Raw genomic sequence first — 21,738 nt, 5'->3', positions numbered from 1 at the left:
ATTTAGATAGAGCTATAACTTGTACTTATATGAGCCTAGGTCATGAGACACTCAGAGATTCTGAGGGTGAGAGTTGCAAGAGAATCCACCCAATAAACCACTTTTAACACACTTTTCCCACCTCCCTAACCTAGAGTTCTCCTTTTTAAGTTCCTAACTTAAAAAAAAATACATGCAATAAATATAGCTACACATACACAATAAATCTGGAAATATTCCTTAGAAAGTAAATGGAAAATTATTACCATGTAGTGCTTAAATATTTAAACAAGTCAATTGAAAAAATATAAGCAAAAATTTCCAGATAGACTCTCATTGTGTTCATATCGTCATTTTTTAATTTTTGGCATCTTAAGCAACAGTCATTAACTCAATGGATTTACATTATAGTTGTAGGAAAAACATGTTATATGAAAAATTCAGGCCTAAAATGATGATATTTTGCTAGTAATTATACTGTAACCATAAAATTGCTTTCAGATAGACTAGCAGTCAAATATAATACTTCTTATCAGTCCAGTTATTTCCTTTATATGCCCAATAAACCTGAAAACCTAGAACACAGCAGGACTCATGTGTTTTTGCTCTGAATTCTATTTTACCTTACTATGAACCACTCTGGCTTATCTTATGGGAAGTTAAGTGCATGTAACTTGGAAGACTACATGCTCAAAATGATGATACCTAGAAAATATGCTCTCTCCATGAAAGGCAATGATTTCTACACAATGGCCATCAACTTAAAATGATATTTCTGATAAACACACAAGAGTCCTAGGTAGTTCATTCCTTCTTGTATTGTCCACTCTAATCCCTGTTTAGGGGTTCAGAGGACAACTTGACAACATTCATGAGGGTGAAATGCCAATTTCAATTTCACACTGTATACTCAGAGATGCTTTTCCATTTCATAAGTATTTCTAGCACTAATGGACTTGCAATCAGCAAATTAGTAAAATAAGTGATGAGAAAAGATAGAAGGGATTATCCTAGTGGGTTTGCGGGAATTATTTTTGTCAGTACAATTACCCTGAAAATTCTTTGCTAATATTGCAAATAACACAATCTATTCAGCAAGAGAGTCACTTGTGCAGAGAAACAAATTACTTTCCCATCAGCGCTAACCCAGGATGGCAGCGGCAGTTGTGTGTACTGGCCTCCATCCAATTCCATTGTCTGATCCTTTACAGATTTAGCCCAGGAATAAAGGGAGCCTCCATCATGGGGAGCCAATTGGGATGCTTTTAAGCATGAGCACTTTTTAGAGAGCAGCTGTGTCAGGATTAAACAGGACTCTGAATTCAGGATTAGTCAGAGAGAGAAAGCTCTCTTGGGGCTAACAACATCTTCTACAAACTGTTTTCTTAAATCTTTAAACACACATATACACATGCACATACCATATATAAGTGTGGGTTTTATTTTTGGAGAAAGCTTTCAAAAATGGGTGGGGCATGTCTATGTAAAGGCTAATGATCTCATTAAAGTCTTAAAGGCTGAACATTTTGATAATAGTGGTTGTTCGGAGTGCTGGGTTAGATGCAGGTAACAGTGATGATGGGAGTGGGATGGGGGAGGAGAATAGAAACTCTCTACCTAGAGATCTGTGTTCTGATGGTTGAGGGAATGATTTCCCAAGTACCTGAGTCAGTACCAGCTCAACCTGGACAATAGACCCAGAGCTAGAGATCTCCCTTTTGAAGTCATTGGGGGTTAAGTGTGGTTTTAACTGAGAAACCTATCTGAGATGCTAGAGCTAGACAGATGAGCCTCTGAGCCAAGCATCCAGGGATGCATCTCACTGCTTTCTTGCCCCCACAAACTCTGTATCTTTGAACAGCCCTGGAGGTGAAGCTTAAAGAAAAAAACAAGGAATTATGTAAAAGAAGTCTCAATCTTTCCAACTTACATTTAAAGGCTTTAGGTGAGGTTTCGCTAGTCTGAATCTTTGGGGCAAGCATGCGTTTGCCAAAAACCTGAGCATCAAAACTTGCATAATCGAAGGTGACCTTGGAGTACTTCTCCAGCTCCTTAGCCAGGTTGGCCCTGGGTGTGGCTGGGACCATATTGGGCCTGTAGCTCCCATACTGAGGAATCTCCAGCTGCTTGACGAAGCACATAGGCCTGGAGGGTGGATGACAAGACAAAGAGATCAGTGAAAGCAAGGGAAATGATCCTTTCAATAGAATGGAAGGTAAACAGGGACACATAATTTTAATCATAGATGTATTTTATTATGTGAGTTAAATTATAGGCTATATAGATTTTTGCAGGTTGATCTGGGAACCTAACCATTATGTTTAACATTGTTCCTATAGGCAAATGCTTGAATTCTGACTCATAACTTGGAATTTAGGTTTATAATTCTCCCTATTTCTACCCTGAGAAGAAATCCTTTTCTTAATTGAGAAGACATAGTAAGTACATTCTCACAGAATGAGGGATGCTTCAAACACAGTTCAGCAGAGAAGTGAGGAGAGTCTCACTCACTACAGTTCAGTGTTATCTACAAGGCATCATCCCTCCACTGTGGTGCCTTCCCTCCCCCCCACAGCAATCTGGGAAAAGAAACACTATAAGTCAGACATTCCATAACTGGAGGATAGTTAGTGCTGGGCTGAACGTTAGGAAGATCTGCATTCAAGTCCTTCTGACACATAATATATAATGTCTGGCCAGAGTCAAGTCATCAGGCCACAAACCTATAATTTACCAAGTTAAAAATTTGTACTGGTAAAGAGATTTCTTATCTAACACAAGCTTAGACAAAAATAGAATAGAAATTTTCACTGTACCTATATCTTTCTTTATGTATATGCATATAGATATCATCTGACTTTGCTGTCAAAAGATTACAGATTTTAAATTAGAAGAAATTTCAGAGGCTATGTAGTCTGACCCTTTTGTTTTACAGATGAGAAAACTGAATTCTAGAGACATTAAGTAACCTGCTTACAGTCACATAGTCAATAAATAAGCATCAGAAGCAAGATTTTAATCCAGTTCTATGATACATTAAAATAAATTAATACAATTCTAAGAATACATTAACAATGTAAATGTTAAAATAAATGAGGAAACTGAGGTTGGAAGAAATGAACTAAATTGCCCTAAATCACAAATCAAGTTAGCAGGAAAGACAGAGCCTAGACCATTGCTCTTTCTTATGAATAAAACCCAGAAGTCTTAAAGTCAAGAACTGATATTCAGCTGTGTAAAGTTCAAGGAGAAGGGAATGGATGCTCAGAGAGCACACATTCATGCACACATGCACATGCATGTACAGGCTCAGGGCTGGATTTCCAGACGATCCCTTTGTGTCCATGGAGAGACAAGCCCATGTTTCTGTTGTTGGCTCAGGATAGCAGGAAAGTTAAATGGGTATGAAATAATTAATAAGTACTCTCCCTCCAAATTCTCTTGTGAAAATGAGAATGATCACTCACATTTGTGTAACTTTGTATGTAGATGGTATGAGCATTATTACACCCATTGCATTGTCTATTTAATTTTTTTTCCAATTGTGACCCTTTTTTGCCTAAGAAATTTTTGCATAACTCTGGGTATATAGGTACATAAAATAAATATGCAAATCAAATATTTTACTGATATTCATGACCCTCTTATTTTGTTATGAAACTCCATATGGGATCAAGAGCCCATATGGGAGCGCAATCCACAGTTTAAGAAGTTGGTGGATAGATGGGGCTCTTATATAGAGGCAAGATTTGAACTTAGGTTCTCCATATATATATATATATATATATATATATATATATATATATATATATATATATATATATATATATATATATATGTTAGTTGTGTGACTTTGGGAAAATTGATAATCTGCTTAGTTCCCCCAGGCAACTCTCTTAAAACACCAATATGCATTGGTAGAGTTTCCCCAACAAAAGTTCCCCACATTGATGAGATCATACATTCAGACCACTTTTCCCTTTGCTCCCTCCTCTTAGAATCCCTTTGCATTGATGACAAAACTGAGGCAGAACAGTGATATGATGTACACATGACATCTACTATGTCATGATACTTCACTAATAATTGTAGTGACAACTCTTAGAATAACAGAACTTAGACCTGGAAGGGAGGGACCTAAACAGCAATTTAGCTGATCTTTTTTAGGGGGAAGAAAAGGTTGATATTCCTTAATTCTTGGAAGAATACCTCCTCTTTGTAGATGGAGTTTATTGTACAAATGGGCAAATTTCAAAACATCTTATAAAAATACTAACATAAAAGACTTTATAGCCAGGTGTTAGGGAGTCTATTCTGGCTCCAGTAATTGCCTGTTAGCCCAGATCATAGATGAAAGACATCCCAATATTAGCAGTACTAAACAAAAACTTGTTAACTTGTTTCATTTACAGCATGCTGGAGTTTGGATATCATCTCAAATGATTAAGAGTTAATTTAGAAATCCAAGCCATGAACAAATTTAATGGTATTTTGTTTTATGAGTTAACTTATGCAGAAGGATGAGCCCAGGTACTCTGGGAAATTTTCAGACACATGTTTCACAGGACCCAGCCGAAATCATAAAGACATATTTCTTTTCTTTTTAAAAATTCCCCTTCCCCTGATTACATGTTAACATTTTAAAGTTTTGAGCTTCAAATTTTATCCCTCCCTGTCTCCCTCTCCTCTCCCCACCTGAGATAGTAAGCAATCAGATATAGACTGTGCATATTCAATCATATAAATTGTGGCCTATTTCTCTTTGATAACAGTTTTTGGATTGTAAATTAGAAAAGTTAGCCACAGGGTGACGATCTCTCTTCCTGCTTCTTTTTTCCCTTCCTTCAAGTCCTTAACTAATTACAATGCTCAGAGATCCCAAAGTATAGATCTGGGAATAGAGGAAAGTGATAAAGTCTTGTTTTTCCAACAATTATTTTCTTAGAACTCCTGACAAGAAAAGAAATCTGAAATCTGGTGAATTATCCTGGAAACACATCAGGGATGGATTTTCTATATAAGAAGGGACAAATTGTAGCCCAGAGAGCTAGTGAGACCCACCTTAAGATGCTGACCTAACCATCTCCAATTGATGGCCCTTCTGAGTCCCAGGCTTATATATCAAATATACAAATAGATCTATGACCTCATTGATTTGGAAGTTCCCTCTAATAATGCAGATTATAATCCATTCATGCCTGCCCATCCTCTGTGATGCTTGTCCATGTCTCTCATAAATTTGTCACCACAATGCTTCTACCATGTGTATGAGAGGCTTTTCTTGATTTTTCCTTACTTTATGAAGATACCAATGGAGCACTGTTGCCTTCCTGTCATCCCTTGCTCTTGCTTTGCCCTATATTATCTTCCCATCATCTATTGGCTTTCCATAACTTTCCTTACATAAGAAAATAAATGTTTTAAATTCTGTACGTGATCTTTTTTCTTTCTTCTTTCGTAGGATATACACTGATTGCCCCCTACTCAATCACTCATTTAGAACAGAATTTGAAGCTATATGTAGGAAATAATATATAGATAGGAATGATTGATTACCTCTCCTTTCAAATTTTTTCCCTGAGACTAAAGTCACCAGGCCAACATAAGAAATAGTAAAGAAAAAGGCAACAACATCATTCCCAGCCAAGTTCAAAAAAGAAAGGAAAGAAAGGGTACCTTCTCTTCTTCTAATTCAATACTTCTTGTTTCTCCAACTGAAGCTCACATGGCATCAACTCAGGGGCCCTTTACCATCCTGACTGCTTTCCCCAGCTATTCTCGAGCTTTTCAATGTTCTTTCTAAAATATGGCATCCAGAATTGAACACTATACTTCTAGACGAAGTTTTGTTAGAACAGAATACAGTTGAGCTATCACCTCCTTTCTTAGCCCAGAATACACTGTCTCTCAATGGAGCCTAAGATGTCATTAGCTTTTTTTGGTAGTCATATCTACCTATTGATTCATACTGAACTTCATACAGTCCACTACTCTTCATGAGCCCAATATGTTTGCAATAAACTTCCATTTAACTATACCTCCTTCATCAAGTACTTAAGAAGTTGATTTTTTAATGTATGTAAAACTTTACATTTATCTTATTATATTTACTAAGTTCACTGAAATATTTGCAGATGCTGAATGTCATCCTTAATGTTGGTCATCAGAAGATCAATGGATCATAGATTTTGGGCTAGAAGAAGGGACCTTAGAGTTCAGGGAGTCCAAACTTCTTATTTTACAGATGAGGAAACTGAGGCTTTAAGAGGTTAAATGGTTTGTCTATAATCACATAGCTAGTAAATGTTAAACAGGATTTGAGCCAACATTTTCCTAACTAAGTAAAAAGCCTTGTGTCACATGCAAAATTAATAAATCTGGAATTTTCCTCTCCTAATTTACATGGTCAACCATGGGTCCTTAGAGCAGTCTAGGAGAGATCTCCTTTTCAGTTAACATTGAACCATTAGAGACTAATTTTCAGACCCAATCATCCAAACAGTTTTGAATCTATCATCTAGTTCATAGCTGTCTTTCTTGTTAACATGGATAATATAAGAGACTTTGTGAAATATTTAGTTAAGATGGAGAGAAACTGGAACATTTCCCCAAATCTAGCATAACCAGTTCTTGATAAAACCATGCTGAACTCTTTCTTGATCACTGCTTCATTTTCTAGACATTCACTAACAAGTCTCTTAATAAGTGACTTAAAATTCATTTTAAAGTGATTTTTTTTTCAGAAATTAAAGTCCAGCTGAATGACCTAAACTCTGAAGTCTCCTCTCCCTTTCTTGTTTTGGATATTAGAATACTTGCTCTTCTCCAGTTATATGGCATTTCTTATCTCCCCATTGTTTCAAAGATCATAGGCTCAGCAATCACAGCCACAACTTCTTTCATTTCCTTGAATCTACAGCCTTCATCTCATCAAGGACAGCTATTTTCTCTCTCTCTCTCTCTCTCTCTCTCTCTCTCTCTCTCTCTCTCTCTCTCTCTCTCTCTCTCTCTCTCTCCCTCCGCTTATACTAGCTTTCAATTCCACATTAGCTGTTTTTGTCCTGCCTTTTTAGCTTTTTAGTCCAAAGATCATTCTACTTTGTAGAGGAAACAGAAGCAAAACAGCTGGGCAGCTTTGCCTTTCCTTATTGGTTATCTTTATCCCATTTACCAGAGCAGCGGTTTTACTTATCCTTTCTTTGATTCTCCTTTTCCCCTAGTTTAAGAATTCAGTCTGATCCAATTTACATTAAGCACTTAAAATGTGCAAATCCCAGTGCTTGGCATTGGAGATGCAAAGATGGAAATGACATGATCTCTGCTCTCAAGGAGCTTACAATCTTGAATTATCAATGAACTATCTACCCATCTTGGAATGACTTAAAAATGTAAAAACAGGACTCATCACTTAAGCAAAAGAGCCATAGAATATGAATGAGCATGTCATCAAGGGACACAGAGGGAGAACCCTCTGAGTTCCAATTAATAAAGGTGGGTTCTCACTAATGATATTTGCTTCTGTTCTCTCTACTTCACTCACCTGAGAATCCGATCAGAATTTGAGCTACTCTTGGAAGGATCGCCCGCCTGTGGCTGTTGCTTCTCATGAGATTTGGCTAATTTTTCAGCTGCAGCAATGGGACACCCAGACAAACTAAGGAAAAAAACACAAGGAGGAAAAACTGAGCATAAGCAACAGGGAGACATCTCCCTTGGCTCAGGATTTGCACTGAATGTGTCTTAGTCTTATTGTTGCCATCTCACCCCCCCAAACATGAGCACTTACAGAGCTCCACAGGTGTGATGGGATGGGGTCACTGGAAAGGACAATGAAGAAACATCTGGAGGAAATTCTAAGCAGGGAAAGACATTTTGCCTGGCCACTCATCTATTTCCTTCATTGATTCATTGTCCTCCCACTCTCTAAGTATGGGTGTCTCCAAAAGCTCTATCTTAGATTTTGTTCTCTTTTTGCATTCTTCATTAGTTATCACATCCATTCTTATGGCTTTACCTATCACCTCTATTCAAAAGATTCACAAATGTATTTATCCAGAACTAATTTTCTTCAAGTCCACTCCTGAATTTTACTATGTCTGATAAATATCTAAATCTAAATATCCCTTGGCACCTCAAACTCAACATGTCTGCACATGAACTTTTCTTCTTCCCTAAATGCTCTCTCACTCCCGTCTTCTTTCCTACTAATGGCATTACCATCCATAGAGAGAGAATTAAAGGAGTTGGAAGAGTTAGTTCTTAAGATAAAATGGGGATAATTATACCTGGAGTTCTTATCTCAGAGTTATGAGGATCAAATGAGATAATTTTTGTGAAACACTTATAATATGCTACATGGTTGTCAGTTTTCATTGCTTTGTGCCCCAAAGTAATAAAAAATAAAATCATAGTTCTAGAGCTAGAAGAGACTTTAGAGGCCATCTAGTTCTTCCTCTTATTTTTATTTAATTTTTTTCTGTTCCCACACTTAACAAATACAAAAAGAATGAACATTTCCTCATGCAAAGTAGGTCAGAAAGATCACATTGACAATGTGAATCTGTATCATAAACAACTCACTTTTTTTTTTTAGATATGCAACAAATTTAACATTTTAAAGCTGTTCTGCTTTCACTAATTTTTTTCTGGCCCTTCAGTTAAAAGTTGACTTTTAAAGTCAACAAAAACTGAGGTCCAGGAAGGTTAAGTGACTTGCAAGTTATAGACGTAGTAAGCATATAGGAGTTGATGTTTCCTCCACTATTTTGGGGGAACCATGGTCATGCCATCTGACATTGTTCATTAAACATAAAAGCCACAGCCTTCCTGGATTTTAAGTTGTTTCCTTATCTGTAAAATGAGGGAATTGGATTAGATTGCTAAGATCTAGATCTAGACCTTTTTCAGTTCTAGATCTATGAAACTCTGAATATATGAACCTAGGTTTGAAACTTTGGGTTTTCTTGGGGGACTTTTGCTATATCTGACGCCCCTTATCTGATATGAGGCTCTACACATCTGGCTCCAATCCACCTTTCTAGAAGTCAAAGCGTATTGATTCTACTAACATGAACATCTCTTGCATTTATCTTCTTTGAATCACCATCTCTAGAATTCAGACTATTATATTAACCTCCCAAGTAATTTCCCTATCTTCAATTCTTGTGAAAACAATCTTCCTAAAGTATAGGCTGCTCTCCTGTTTAAAAAAACAAAACAAAACAAAACTTCAGTGGCTCTTTTGTCTAGGGGATAAAATATGAAATCCTTGACCTGGCATTTGAAGCCTTCCACATTTGGTCTCAACTTACCTTTCTAGCTTCATTCCACATTATTCCCCTTCATGTACTAGCTAGTTCCTTCCCAAACAACATTCATTCTCCCTAGCCTCTTCACATTCAAGAACTCTATTAATGCCTACCAAAGTTCTTCTCTTATTTTAAGATTTGGCTTAGGTCCTGCCTTTCTTATAAAGTCTACCCCAATCACCCTTCTGAAAGTGTTTTCTTTTTCTTCCAATTTTCTTAGAACATTCAATTGGAATCTCTTTTAAAATTTTATCACACTTTACTTTTAATCACAATTATCTTTCTTAATGTTATATGCACCCCAGGGATAAGCTAAGGCTACAGCTACTTGAAGACAGAGACTATTTTTCATCTTACTATCCCTAGTGTTGAGCCTATAGTACTTTGCACACAGTAAGTGCTTTTTTGTTGAATTGACTTAGTTGTTGAAATCTAAATCTAGCTCATTGATCTTCAACAAACATTCTTTGGAATCACTCTCTTCACCCTATGAGAAAGGGTAGCACCACAGGCTGCTTCTATCAGCCACACACATTTTAGATATTCTCAGAAAATGCCAAGTCAGCAATAGAATTTCATTTTAATTAGAGTATTTGCCCCCAAAAAAGGGAAGGGAAAGGGAAATCTCAAGTTGTGGGCCAGGAGGCCAACATTGCATTCTACACAATTGTTTGCTGTCTTTGAATATGGAGTTGTTTTGATTGGCTTTCAAGAACTTTAAGAACTCTTTGAAAAAGAACACATCCTCATTCTTGTTGTCTGGATCTAACTCAAAACTGAGCTGTGATGGCAAGCCTGGTAGCTTATTGTGTCTATAAAGGACTCAGTTCCCTTATTAAACTGAGGAGAAAACAGATCCAGAGAACTTGAGTGACTTGCTTAGCCATTTGTGACAAAATCAAGAAATGAATCCAAGCCCTTTGACTCCTAACCCAGAGCTATAGAATGATGGTAACTAGTCACAATCCAAATGCCCAGGAGAGGGAGACTGGATCATGGAAGGTGGTTCTCTAAATCCATTTTCTAAATGAGCTGTCCAGTGAAATTAGACAGTCACCATCTGTTACAGCCCAACCAAGGAAAGGACTCATTATTGACTCTATTAGGGAAGATTCTGCCTTCCTGCCTTCCTGCTGCTCATCTTCTATAAGGTATGTGTGTGTAGGTATGTGTGTGTGTGTGTGTGTGTGTGTGTGTGTGTGTGTGTGCACAGCTTATTTTTATACAACACCATTAGCCTTGGGCTCAACTAAAAGGGAAGAAAGACACTATGATCGGCTGTCACAAGAGCTAAGATTTGGTTTGACTTTATCATGGCTACCCAGTACAACCTTTTATTAATATATTATTATTAATTAAATGTTATTAAATATAATCTTTTATTAACACATCTAGCCTGCAAAGGGTGTTGGTTGGTTTATAAACTAAATAATTACAGGATTCTATGAAGTCTCCTAGATAACAGACGTTGGATCATGTGAAAATAGAGAGAGGTTTGCACTTTTTAACATCAAAAGAATATAAAATAAAATAATTTAGCAACCTAATTCTGTCTTGGAGTGATAATAGTATAATTATAATGAGTTTTTAAGTTTAACCTTATCTGGTTTATTAGGCTGGAAGATTTCTCAGAAATACTAGTAGACTAAGTTTTCCTTGGATGAAGTGAAATTCTATCTCCATCAGCATCTAGCACAGTGCTCTACACATAAGAGGTACTTAATACATGTATATTACATGAATGAATGAATGCATGAAAGATCTGACTGGTCTAGGTAGAAATGATCATTGATAACACAAGGAATTAATGCATTTGGATGAGAGTTATGAAAGTCTGTTCAATCAACTTTAAGTTATCTTCATCATGGGGGACAGGCATGGAATAGATCATTAAAATCTACATATGATCCACATTTCAACCTCTAATTTGAGTATTTTCCCCTTAATTTTCCTGTTGCCTCTCAACTAAGAAGAAAAGACCACTCAGTTTCTGTTTTGTAAATAACTTTCTGGTCCCAGTTTCCATCACAATTGGCCATCCCATATCACTCCTTGTCCAGTCTTGTCCTTTTCTATCTCCCTTCCCAGTAAGTATCTCCCTAAGCTTCCTCAGAGTTATTGGCAAATATGATAACCAGGCTTGTAGGGAATAGGAATCAAAAAAGAGAAAACTCTGGGTTTTCTTTAGCCCCAGGGACTGACTCTTTCAGGCTATGTGCCAACAGGCTACTGTTGCATTAGACACAGTTGTTAGCGGTTTGCAGTCCCCTGAGTGGGTTGGTGGCTCCACCCTCCTATCAGCTGCATGACAAGTACCTTCTGTGTGTGTTCCGGTTGCTGTTTACGTGACCTTGCCCTGTACAGCCAGGAGTGGGGCATTTCAACACATTCTCATGCATGGCCAAGACTGTAGGAGAGACAGGGAGGGAGAAAAGGGAAGAGGTGAGGCAAAGTTGAAAAAAAAGAGACAGGTAATTAAATCATTCTACAAGCCACATTCTAGGACTTCAGCAAAAAGAAATATTCATTTAAGGTTTATCTATAGGAAAGTAAGAGTTGTAGACATTCTTAAACTAACACTGAGATTTAGGTCAAGTATCAAGCATAGCGGAGGTAGAGTCTGTGTATGTGTTCGTGTGCGTGAGGATGCATGTCTGTGTGTGTTGTACAGAAGGTAGGAATAAATGAGCCATCTACTTCTTTCTAATTCTGCCTTCCTATGGCAGAAAAAAAACAAGTGCCTGGTGTTATTGTTTTTAATCCTTCAGATGCGCTGTGTTTTTCATATAATTCTAATCTTCCCCCTGCAGCGATAACGTTAAATGTGAAGAAAATAATTTGCTTTCCAAGACTTTCTTTTTGTTTTTTTTTTAATTCAAGCTAATATGGTGACCATTCTCATCTCCCTAGCCCCTTATCCCTCAAACCCAGTTCCTGCAGTTCTGTGTTTAATACAAGCCTGCAACCTTTGGGATGACAGAGAAGGCCAATTTGGTCATTATCCCATTATCCCACACACCCAATGATGAATGTTATTTATGTTCCAAGAGTGTTCTATTTCAGGCTCAGGGAGAGATCGACTATAGCTTGTATTCTAGAACACCATCCACATGTACCCACTGGCTATCTGCAGGCACATCTGACATGTAATTGTGAGTTCAATGACTGGTTATGGGGAATGTTTTATTCGGGCAATCCTTATGACACTGGATCTGGAGCTTATGGATAATCAGAGGAGCTAGGCAAGTATCTGACAGCCCAAGGCACAATGAGACCTGGCCTGAAATGAACTGTTGGCCCTGTTTAATGACACCAATGCATTGAGAGCTTTGAGGTTTGGACAAACATCATGGTCTAATGTGAACAGTGACTGTGAAGGGTACTTACTCTCTGGAGGAATCCTGTCTTTATGGGGGCAGCCAGACAGACTCCGATGATGAGGGTACAATCCTGTGACATGACCAGTCCCATCACAACCTGGAGTGGGGCATTTGATCTCACGCTTTTCAGCTCTTGAAGCATCTGGGAAGGAATACAAAGGGGGAAGACTGGAGTTTCCTTTGACTTAGGAGATATGGACAGATGATCCCAGACAGAGGGAGAATAAGAAAAGGAAAGTTACAATACATAACACCAGTTTGCTATTCAGAGAAGGGGGAGTTGAAGATAAGTTCACGGAAGGAAACACAGGGATTTCCTGAGACTAGAACTCTACTACCAAATGTCCAGCCAGAACAAAGAAGTGATAATAATCCCAGGATAACTAGGGGAAACTGTTTCTTCCTAGCATCAACCGTTTGGATAGAAATTGAAAAATTCAGTCAATGATCCAAATATTTCTAGCCAAAGGGCCAGGTACAATTACAGACCAGTAGAGCTGGGATGTTGGACATCAGCTAGCTTAACCGCTTTATTTACAGATGTAGAAATTAAAGTCAAAAGAGTGGAATTGACCAGTTCAAGGTCATTAAATCAGTGATTAATAGAACCAAGATTTGAACTCAGGTTTCCAATTCTGTCTAGGGTGATTGGTATCTGGATAGTTTGGGCAGCAAGGTTATACAATAGATGGAATCTGGGCCTGAAGTCTGGCACCAAGTTCAAATCTAACCCCAGACACTTAGTAGCTGTATGACTTTGGGCAAGTCACTTAACTCTGTCTCAATTTCTCATTTGTAAAATGATCTGGAGAAAGAAATGGCAGATACTCAAGTATCTTTGCCAGAAGACTTAGATAAAATTTGTTATTGTTGCTTGTCCCTCATTCCCAAAGAGGACCATAACATGGGAGGGGAGGGGCGGTGTGATACCATGACATGCAAGTGAATTGGATTTAATTGAGGGAGGGCTCTGCAAAGTTACCAGCTTCACTTTCTCCTCTGGAGCCATTTGAGTCCAGTGGCAAGATATTGATCAGGATGACTGAAGATAGTCCTTTTAAGAATGTGGAGTACTCCCATTCCATTTTTCCTATTCCCTGGTCAAATGACTGGTCAGGGGAAATATTATGTACAGAATTCCCTTACTAGAAGTCTTCAGGCAAAGGCTACACACAGGATCACTTATTAGGGATTTCCTCAAGACTTGTCTTGTGAAGGTATGGGTTGAACCTTCCAACCCTCCAAGTTTGGGACTCTGAAACTTTCAAAGCTATTTATATCTGTCATTTGGGTCAAATTTGTAAAAAAAAAAAAAAAAATCAAATTAATTCTCCAAGCTTTGTTTAATTGGCAGGATGAAATTTTAAAACACTAGAGGCATTTAGGAGGAGGTTTAGGCCCTCTGGTGACAATATTCAAAATTTCTTTCCAATAACTGCTAACATTTGCATAGCTCTAAGGTTTACAAAGGACTTGATGTTTTTTTCTCTTCCAATACTTTAGAGAGTCTGTCTTTGCCTGGCCCTCATTCTTCTTCCCATCAACTGATATTGATTGATAGGATCTGTAACAGTTCTCATCACTACTTACTGCATGTTAACCTTGGAACCTTCTTGAGGATGGAACCAAACTGCATTTATCTTTCATTCAGCAGTAGCTTTATTTTTGACTGGATTCTAGATGGTTCTTTGTAAGAGCTCTTTAAAAGGGCAGCACCACAGTGCCTCGGGAGATTGAGGCCTGGAAGTAATTTCTGTGGATATTAAGACTGCCTTGTAGGTGGGATCCTGTCCATTTTGCCATAGCTTCGTAATGGGTGACTCTCTCGCTGATTGGCTGTGTGTGTGACCTCACAGGCCCTTTATAAGCCCACTGCAGGCAGCAGTCGCTCTCTTTAACCTGGCGCTCTTCACCCTGGCTCCCTAGCCTGGGTGGCCAAGCCAAGATGGATAGCCAAAAGAGGTAAGGGTTTTAGTAGTGAACACGTGGGTCTTCTGACCAGGTGTTCACTCGGGAACCAACAAGTCAGGGCATCAGTCAGGGCATTATGTGAGTAGGTATAATAAAGGCTTTTAAGATTACACGTGGCTGTTCTTGAGTGCGCTACCGGTTATTAAGCTATAGATTCAAGAAATCGTGGCCAGAGACCTTTGAAGGCCTCAGAGGAGGCAAGCCAGGTAGAGTTCACACTGCAGAGGACAGTGGTCAAAGATACTCTGGTGGGTCTAGGACAGACTAGTAATAGTAACTGCCAGGAGAGCACATTACAGTTCTTCCCACTCAATATGCCAGGAAAAGAAGGCAGCTTAAATTCCATTTTACATGTGAGAAGTAACATTCACATTTTTTTCTTTTACATTTTTTCCACATTTAAAAAACTACCTGTAGGGCGGGAATCTGGATTGAGAGAAAGGGAACTAAGTAAGGAAAGCAGCCTAGAGGTTGGATTAGCACCTGGTTAGCCTAGAAAGAAGCTTTATCTAGGGCGGGGAGCTGGGACAGGACTTGTATAGGAAACAGCCACGGAGAGCTAGAAACCAGGGTGGAGAGAAGGGACTGGGTCCACTACCGGGAATGGGGATAAAGATAGGGAGCAGGAGGCAATAGCCGTACCTGGGGGCACGGTGTCCAGGCATACTGTTCAGGAGGTGACTAAAACTCGTAGTATAGTGAGAGTGGGCCTGAGGATACTTATTGATTGATTGATATCATACAATGGGGGCGTGGCGCTTTGGCAGGGGTCTGGATCCAGGCCGGCAGAGACTGGCCCCCCGGGCGAATCTGTTAACAGGCTGCGGGAGGAGGAGGGCCCAGCGGCGCAGGACTAGCCTTACCTTTACTGTAGTAATTTTTCCGTACTGTGTCCAGGGGCCTGCTTGGCTTGCCGTCTGCTGGGAGTGGTTTCCCCGCTTCTGCCGGCAGCCTGCCTGGCTCCCGCACTACCCGCACTTGCTCCGCCTTTAGCGCGATGGCCTGTTCCAGGAGACCCAGGTTCCCCCGGGTCATCATGTCGTACATGTCCGACTCGTCGGTCACCGCAGACTTCTGGGAGTGTGCATCGTCGTCCTTGTCGCCGTCGGAGCGCACCTCGACGATGACCGAATATTCAGGCTGAGGGCTGAGCTGACTGGGGCAGTGAGGTTTTGGGGGATCCTGAGAGGCATGGGGTACTTCTTCGCAGACCACTTCATGGGGCTTCTCTTCCTCCTCGTCGTCCTCTTCCTCCTCTTCTTCCTCTTCCTCCTCGTCCTCGTCTTCTTCATCATCATCTTCGTCCTCTTCCTCATCGTCCTCTTCCTCTTCCGTGGCCTGTGCCCCAGTCTGGGCTTTGCGGGAGTCCTGACTGGCCAGTCCTTCTCGGGACTCCAGACACAACTCTCCTCGCCTCTCGCCTGTGACCTCAATGACCTCCTCAGCGTCTTCGGTCTGGATGAAGATTTCCTTGTCTCCCTCTTCCCCGGATACCTCTTCCCCGGCCCTGTCCTGAACCAGGTGAACTACGTTGGCTCCGGGCTTGGCAGCTTGCCCTTGGCTCTCAGGCAGCTGGCCCTCAATAGCCAAGGTTTCTTCTGCAATTTGGCCCAAGTTTAAGAGAGAAGTGGCAATGATTTCCTGGTAGCTGCTATAATTGGCCTTGGAGGGGCCGGTTGGACCACTGGTTGCGATTGGTCTGTAGTGGGACTTGGTAGGGCTCCTTCCTATACAAAGAAGAGACTAGCTATGAATACTTCCCCTTCCTTCCCAGGTCTAAGTACATCTTGATCTGATAGTAGCAAAAATACCACTGACAGATGGTTAGCACTTTGTACATTTCTTGTTTTAATTTGCATTTATTTGTTAGTCACACATATTATCTTCCCCCAAATAGACCCTGAACTCCAGACATTCCTATCTTATTCGTCTGTCTTATTTATAGAGAAGTTTGTGTTAATGGCTTCTAAATCAGTAAGACCTGGATTCAAGCCTTACCCCTGAGGCTCCTGACAACTAATTCTAACTACAGATGATGGAGAAAGTGCCTTGTTTTGGTAAAACTAAAAGCTCCTAACTATGAGTTCCCTAGCCCAATCAAATCACAAGTTGAGTAAAAGAAGAAAAAATAAAAATAAAAAATATGGCAGACCTTCATGACTAGAAAAGGAGGTTTGTGGGACTTGTTGAATGAGAAATAGAAGACATATAGTCCAAATATTATATTGGTAAAGAAGGTTCTGTTGCACTGAATGGACCCTCTGAGGATTTATGAAAGACCTGGATGAGAAATATATATATATATATATATATATATGAAATGCTTGATAAGGCTGTGAGCTGTACTAGTGGTGAGGATAATTCATACTAGTAAAATCCTAACTCCATTAAAGAACCAAAGTTAATACTATTTATCTTTGTGTCTCTTTGCTCCCCAGCAGTCACTCCCAGCACAGTACTCCTGAATAAACTTGGTATTTAATGCACATTTATGTATGTTGAATGAGTAAATGGTAATTATGCAAACTAACTGAAGAGCCTGCAGATTCCTAAATTCGATTTCATTATAAAATTTCCTCCTCACTTCTCCCTTACCATCTTTCAATAGCATTCTCTTTCCCTTAACCTCCCAAATTTTCTCATCCAACAAAGACCTTTCTTATTCCTGCACCCTTGACCCAGAGACCAAAGAAAATTTCACTAAAAGAATACAGGAAATCCTCTCTTTTGTCTAATTTCCTATAAATCTAGGCTAATTTCTTTTAGTCCAGGGCTCATATAAGCCCAAGTATAAAGAAAAAATGAAGCCAGCACTGCCATGTTGGAATAATTCTTTCTCATAATAAGATATTAAAAATGCACTTTATTCTGTCATGGCTAAATCAAATGTTTGTAAATTGGCTCATTTTAAATGCATTAAAGAAGTACAATTTTTTTTTTAAAAGGGACTTGCAGTGAATCCTTTTGCTGGTTAAATCACTTCTGTAATTTATGTTTTGTAATATGTCCTTTTTCATAACATTTTTTTTCTTAATGCTGAGCTCAGGCCAACAGGACATTTACAAGGGAGAGGCTCAGGCAATCCTGAAAGGCACACACGACTGCAGGTGTCTCTCCCATGTCAATTATTTGGTCTTTTCTGGGGGAGCCTCCCAGAATTCCTGAGGACAAGAAACCTCTTGTTTTCAGAGGGGCTGTGTATGCTCTTGATTTGGGCAGGCTGAGCCAAACTAGTGTCCATCCTCCTTCAAACATGGGACTCCCTTGACATCCTCTCCCTCCCCTGACACCCTGCCTCCCTCCCCCACACCAGGATTCACAGGGACTCTAATTCTTCTGCAGCTACACTAAATGCCCTTTGTTCAAAATGTGAAAAGGCAAACTTTCTAATCAGAGTTGACAAAGCACCTTCAGCTGGCTCCGGGCTATGAATCTCCTCCTGTTCTATGGGTTCAGGCTCTTCCTCTTCCAAAGTTCCTTCCGATTCATCAGAGACAGAATCCTCCTTCACCTCCGTCTCCTCACTGCCATCACTATCTACATTGTAGCCTTCATCAAGAGCCAGCTTCAGAGGATGAGATTTCCTCTTGGACACCAGGTGCTCCGCCTCCGTGTCTTGAAGCTTTCTTTTTTTCGCTAGAGGACAGCTTTGTAAACTGGAAGGAAGAAAGGACTCAGTTTAGCAGAGGCACAAGGAAGTCTACACATAGATGGGACCTAGGGAGGTCAACACATCGATTTTGTTGCCCAGGTTGTAACAGCCAAATCGTGCAGATGAGAATTTGCTTTGTTTTTAATATTTCCAGGGTTAAGGAAAAAGGATTGATTGCATGAGCTCCTTCAACCACTCTTTCTAGAATTTAAATATCTTCACAAACAGAACAACTTTTTTCTGAATTTCACCCCTGATAACTTATGACATTACAAAACCATTTCCTTATTCAATCCTCAGGTTAGGTTAGGATGATTGTCAGGAATACCAGTTAAAATAAACTTCTCTCTCTCTCTCTCTCTCTCTCTCTCTCTCTCTCTCTCTCTCTCTCTCTCTCTCTCTCTCTCTCTCTCTCTCTCTCTCTCTCTCTCTCTTTTAAACTCTTCCTACCTCCCTTTCCTTTTCTTTTTCCCCTTTCCCCATGCATTCCCTACATTTTCTAGTTGTTCAACACTGGACAAGCCACTTAATCTCTGTCTCAGTTTCCTTATCTGTAAAGTGGGGATAATAATGCTACCTTCCTTTTAGGATTGTTGTGAGGATAAAGTGAGTTAGTACTTTTGCTCTCTAAGCCTGAAAATACTAATAAATGCTAACTATTATGTTATTTCCATTGTTTATACTCTCCTTAACTTTGTGATTTTAATAATAACCTCATAAAATGATGATTAGAATATAATCTCCTTGAAGGCAACAGTTTTTCATTTTAGTACTTTTAAGACATAGTACCTGGCACATCTTAAGTTATTAATAAATGGTTCTTGAATAAAGAATGAATCTATACATGAATAATGCAATGGTTATCTGAAAAGCCTTCATAAAATGAACCTCATTCTAATTGTGGAAAGAAAATTCAACCCAGCCAATGCTTCTTAGAAATATAAAAAGTGAGAGAGGGGCCATGATACTGCAGTATGGTTAATGTTGCATAAGGGCAGATGTTCCTGCAAAATGTAATATTACTGATAAGTGACATTTGTGAGGGATTTTAAGGTTTGTATAACTGCACCTGAATCCATTTGAGTTTCAGAACAACTCTATCAGGTAAGGTCTACACATATGAATGCCACCTGTTACATTTACACATTAGAAAACTAAAGCTCAAGGAACTTAAGTGACTTTCCCATTTCCACATAGCTAGTAAGTGTAAGTAAGACATGAACTTGGGATCCTACCAATTCTAAGTCCAGGCCTCCTTCTTTTGAGCCACACTGTCTCCCTAAAGAAACCAAAGTTTAGCCCTTCAAATTAAATTTCTAGAATTGTAATTAATTGAGTGTTTTATGGGTCTTTACGGAAAAGGTGATCACTATATACCAGTATGAATTTATTAGGACATATTCACTTCTTTTCCCTTTAGCAGAGTTACTAGACTGTCACTAGGATGTCATAGACATAATGTACTTGAATTCCAGCAAGGCATTTGACACAGTGTCTCATATAATATATTCATGATCAAGATGGAGAGATGATAAATTTAAGAGGGTTTGGACCTAGTTGAATGAGTAGAGTTAAAGAGCTGTATTTAATGGATTAATGTCAGCCTAGGTAGGGCCTCTCTAGTGGAGTGATCTCTCACTAGCCCAGTTCTGTTCTAAACTTTAGGAGTGATTTGGATAATGGTATAGATGATAGTCATTATGTTTTACACAAAATCAAGAGAAATAGATACTGCATGGCAGAATTAAGATCCAGAAAGATCACAACAGATTAAAACAAAGGCTCAAAGCTAATAAGGTAAAATCTAATAGTGATAAATGGTAATTTTTGCTTCTGGAGTTAAAAAAAAATCAATTGTTCAAGTAAAGATGAAAAAAAAATATTGCTAGGAAAAGTTAATGTGAAGAAGACCTGGGGACTTTTCTAATCTAAAAATGTTATGTGAGTTAACAATGATATTAGTATTTTTTAAACTAGTACACTCTTGGGCATCAACAACAGAAGCATAGTGTTCAGAAAAAGAAGTTGTAGTCCTGCAAACTGTGACCTGGTCAGACTGAGTGCTAGATTGGGAGCAGGATGAACAGCTGAGGTTTTTGCAGATGCTAACACTGAGGGGGAGTTTGCTGTTTCCAAGAGATGTGAATTTTTTCTCATGATAATCTGGAGACTGTGGTTCACATGGCTTATGGATTGAGCTTCTCTATTATTTCTTGTCCCTATTGGTGTTGGGAGAAGAGGTGTAGAAGTAAGCATCTGGAAAGGGCAAAAGAATAAGATTGAACATAAGTAAGAAAAGGTAGTAGGAACAGGCTTTCCTGGTGCCTTTAATCCCAGGAGACAGTGGATAGAAATGCATTGCCTTTAGGATCATATTCTTTCTGGGAATTGCCTGGCCAGCTGGTGCCTAGGAGTTCCCAGGATGGTGAAGTACACTGTCTCCTTAGAAAAATCATTGGTCAAGAAGAATCTTTTCAGCACAGCTTTCTGGGATTCCCTTAGGATCCTCTCTTTCTAGCAGAAATTCTCCCTCTGGAGCAGTCCAGAATCCAGTCCAGCAGTTCTGGAGAAAGCAGATGATTAACTATCCTCTTTGGTGGACAATTCTTAGCCTATGGAAGCACTTCATTCTCTCTGGAGCAGAGAATTCCTGTCTGTGGAAGATCAAGAATCTGAGAACCCTATTCTCTCCTCATGGTAGATGAGTGGAGGGTATACTAGAGATGGGGAATCCCGCAATTCTCCCTCCAGTCAAATCATATAGAATTATTGCCTCTAGTGTTGGTTGTCACATTTTAAGAAAGATATTGGTAAACCAAAGCAAAAGAACTTGAAGGGACTCAAGTCCCATGTGATTCTGTCTAGGGCTATGTTGTGGAAAGAGCCTTGTATTAGAAATTACTAGGCGTGGGTTTGAATACTGGGCCTTGGCTCTGGTTAGTTGAGTGACCTTCCTCATCTATAAAATTAGAACTAGATGATATCTAAGGTTTTTTTCCTTTTTGCCCAAATCCTATGATTTTTTTTTTTTATAAAATCATGGCTGTAATCTTCTGTGATCAGTTTAGATTTGTGCAACACTGATCAGTCACAGATACCAGGAACTGCAAAGCTCTCCATGCTACTTCTAAAGCAGATATCAGAGGGTTGAATTTTTTAAAACCATTGAATGCATCTTGAAGCTAGTAGATTCAGGGATATACCATAAGAGCCTACAGCAGCTTAGTTAATTCTTGAATCCAATTACAGATGTATCTCCTTCCTGACCCAGCAGGGAAGAAAAGGCACATCCAGATGAGCACCATCTGGCCTTTTCTCTCCTCTCTGCAAATCTTTTGCTTCCCAGCAAAGGTATCTTACCTTCTGTGCCTTGAATACTTCCCACGGATGTGCCCTGAACCATTGCATCCTGGTGTGGGGCAGCTTGAGAAGGAAACAAACAACAATA

At 39.3% G+C, this 21,738-nt stretch overlaps 1 protein-coding gene across 13 annotated transcripts in view; it reads right to left on the bottom strand.

Moving 5' to 3' along the window:
- MYT1 (myelin transcription factor 1) overlaps positions 1–21,738 on the bottom strand; it is a 195,430-nt gene that overhangs the window by 55,999 nt on the left and 117,693 nt on the right. For 8 of the 13 annotated variants that reach the window (XM_074288940.1, XM_074288945.1, XM_074288943.1 and 5 more), the window contains 7 exons: positions 21,651–21,713; positions 18,047–18,294; positions 15,502–16,365; positions 12,675–12,809; positions 11,604–11,694; positions 7,520–7,633; positions 1,910–2,124 (listed from right to left, as the gene is read on the bottom strand). In XM_074288940.1, the coding sequence (XP_074145041.1) occupies positions 1,910–2,124; positions 7,520–7,633; positions 11,604–11,694; positions 12,675–12,809; positions 15,502–16,365; positions 18,047–18,294; positions 21,651–21,713 (1,730 nt within the window). The remainder of the gene's footprint in view (positions 1–1,909; positions 2,125–7,519; positions 7,634–11,603; positions 11,695–12,674; positions 12,810–15,501; positions 16,366–18,046; positions 18,295–21,650; positions 21,714–21,738) is intronic. The other 5 variants (XM_074288942.1, XM_074288947.1, XM_074288948.1 and 2 more) reach the window with 2 other exon arrangements.

Source organism: Sminthopsis crassicaudata, chromosome 2, assembly GCF_048593235.1.
Source record: "Sminthopsis crassicaudata isolate SCR6 chromosome 2, ASM4859323v1, whole genome shotgun sequence".
NCBI lineage: Eukaryota > Metazoa > Chordata > Mammalia > Dasyuromorphia > Dasyuridae > Sminthopsis > Sminthopsis crassicaudata.
This window is presented reverse-complemented; position numbering and strand designations above follow the sequence as displayed.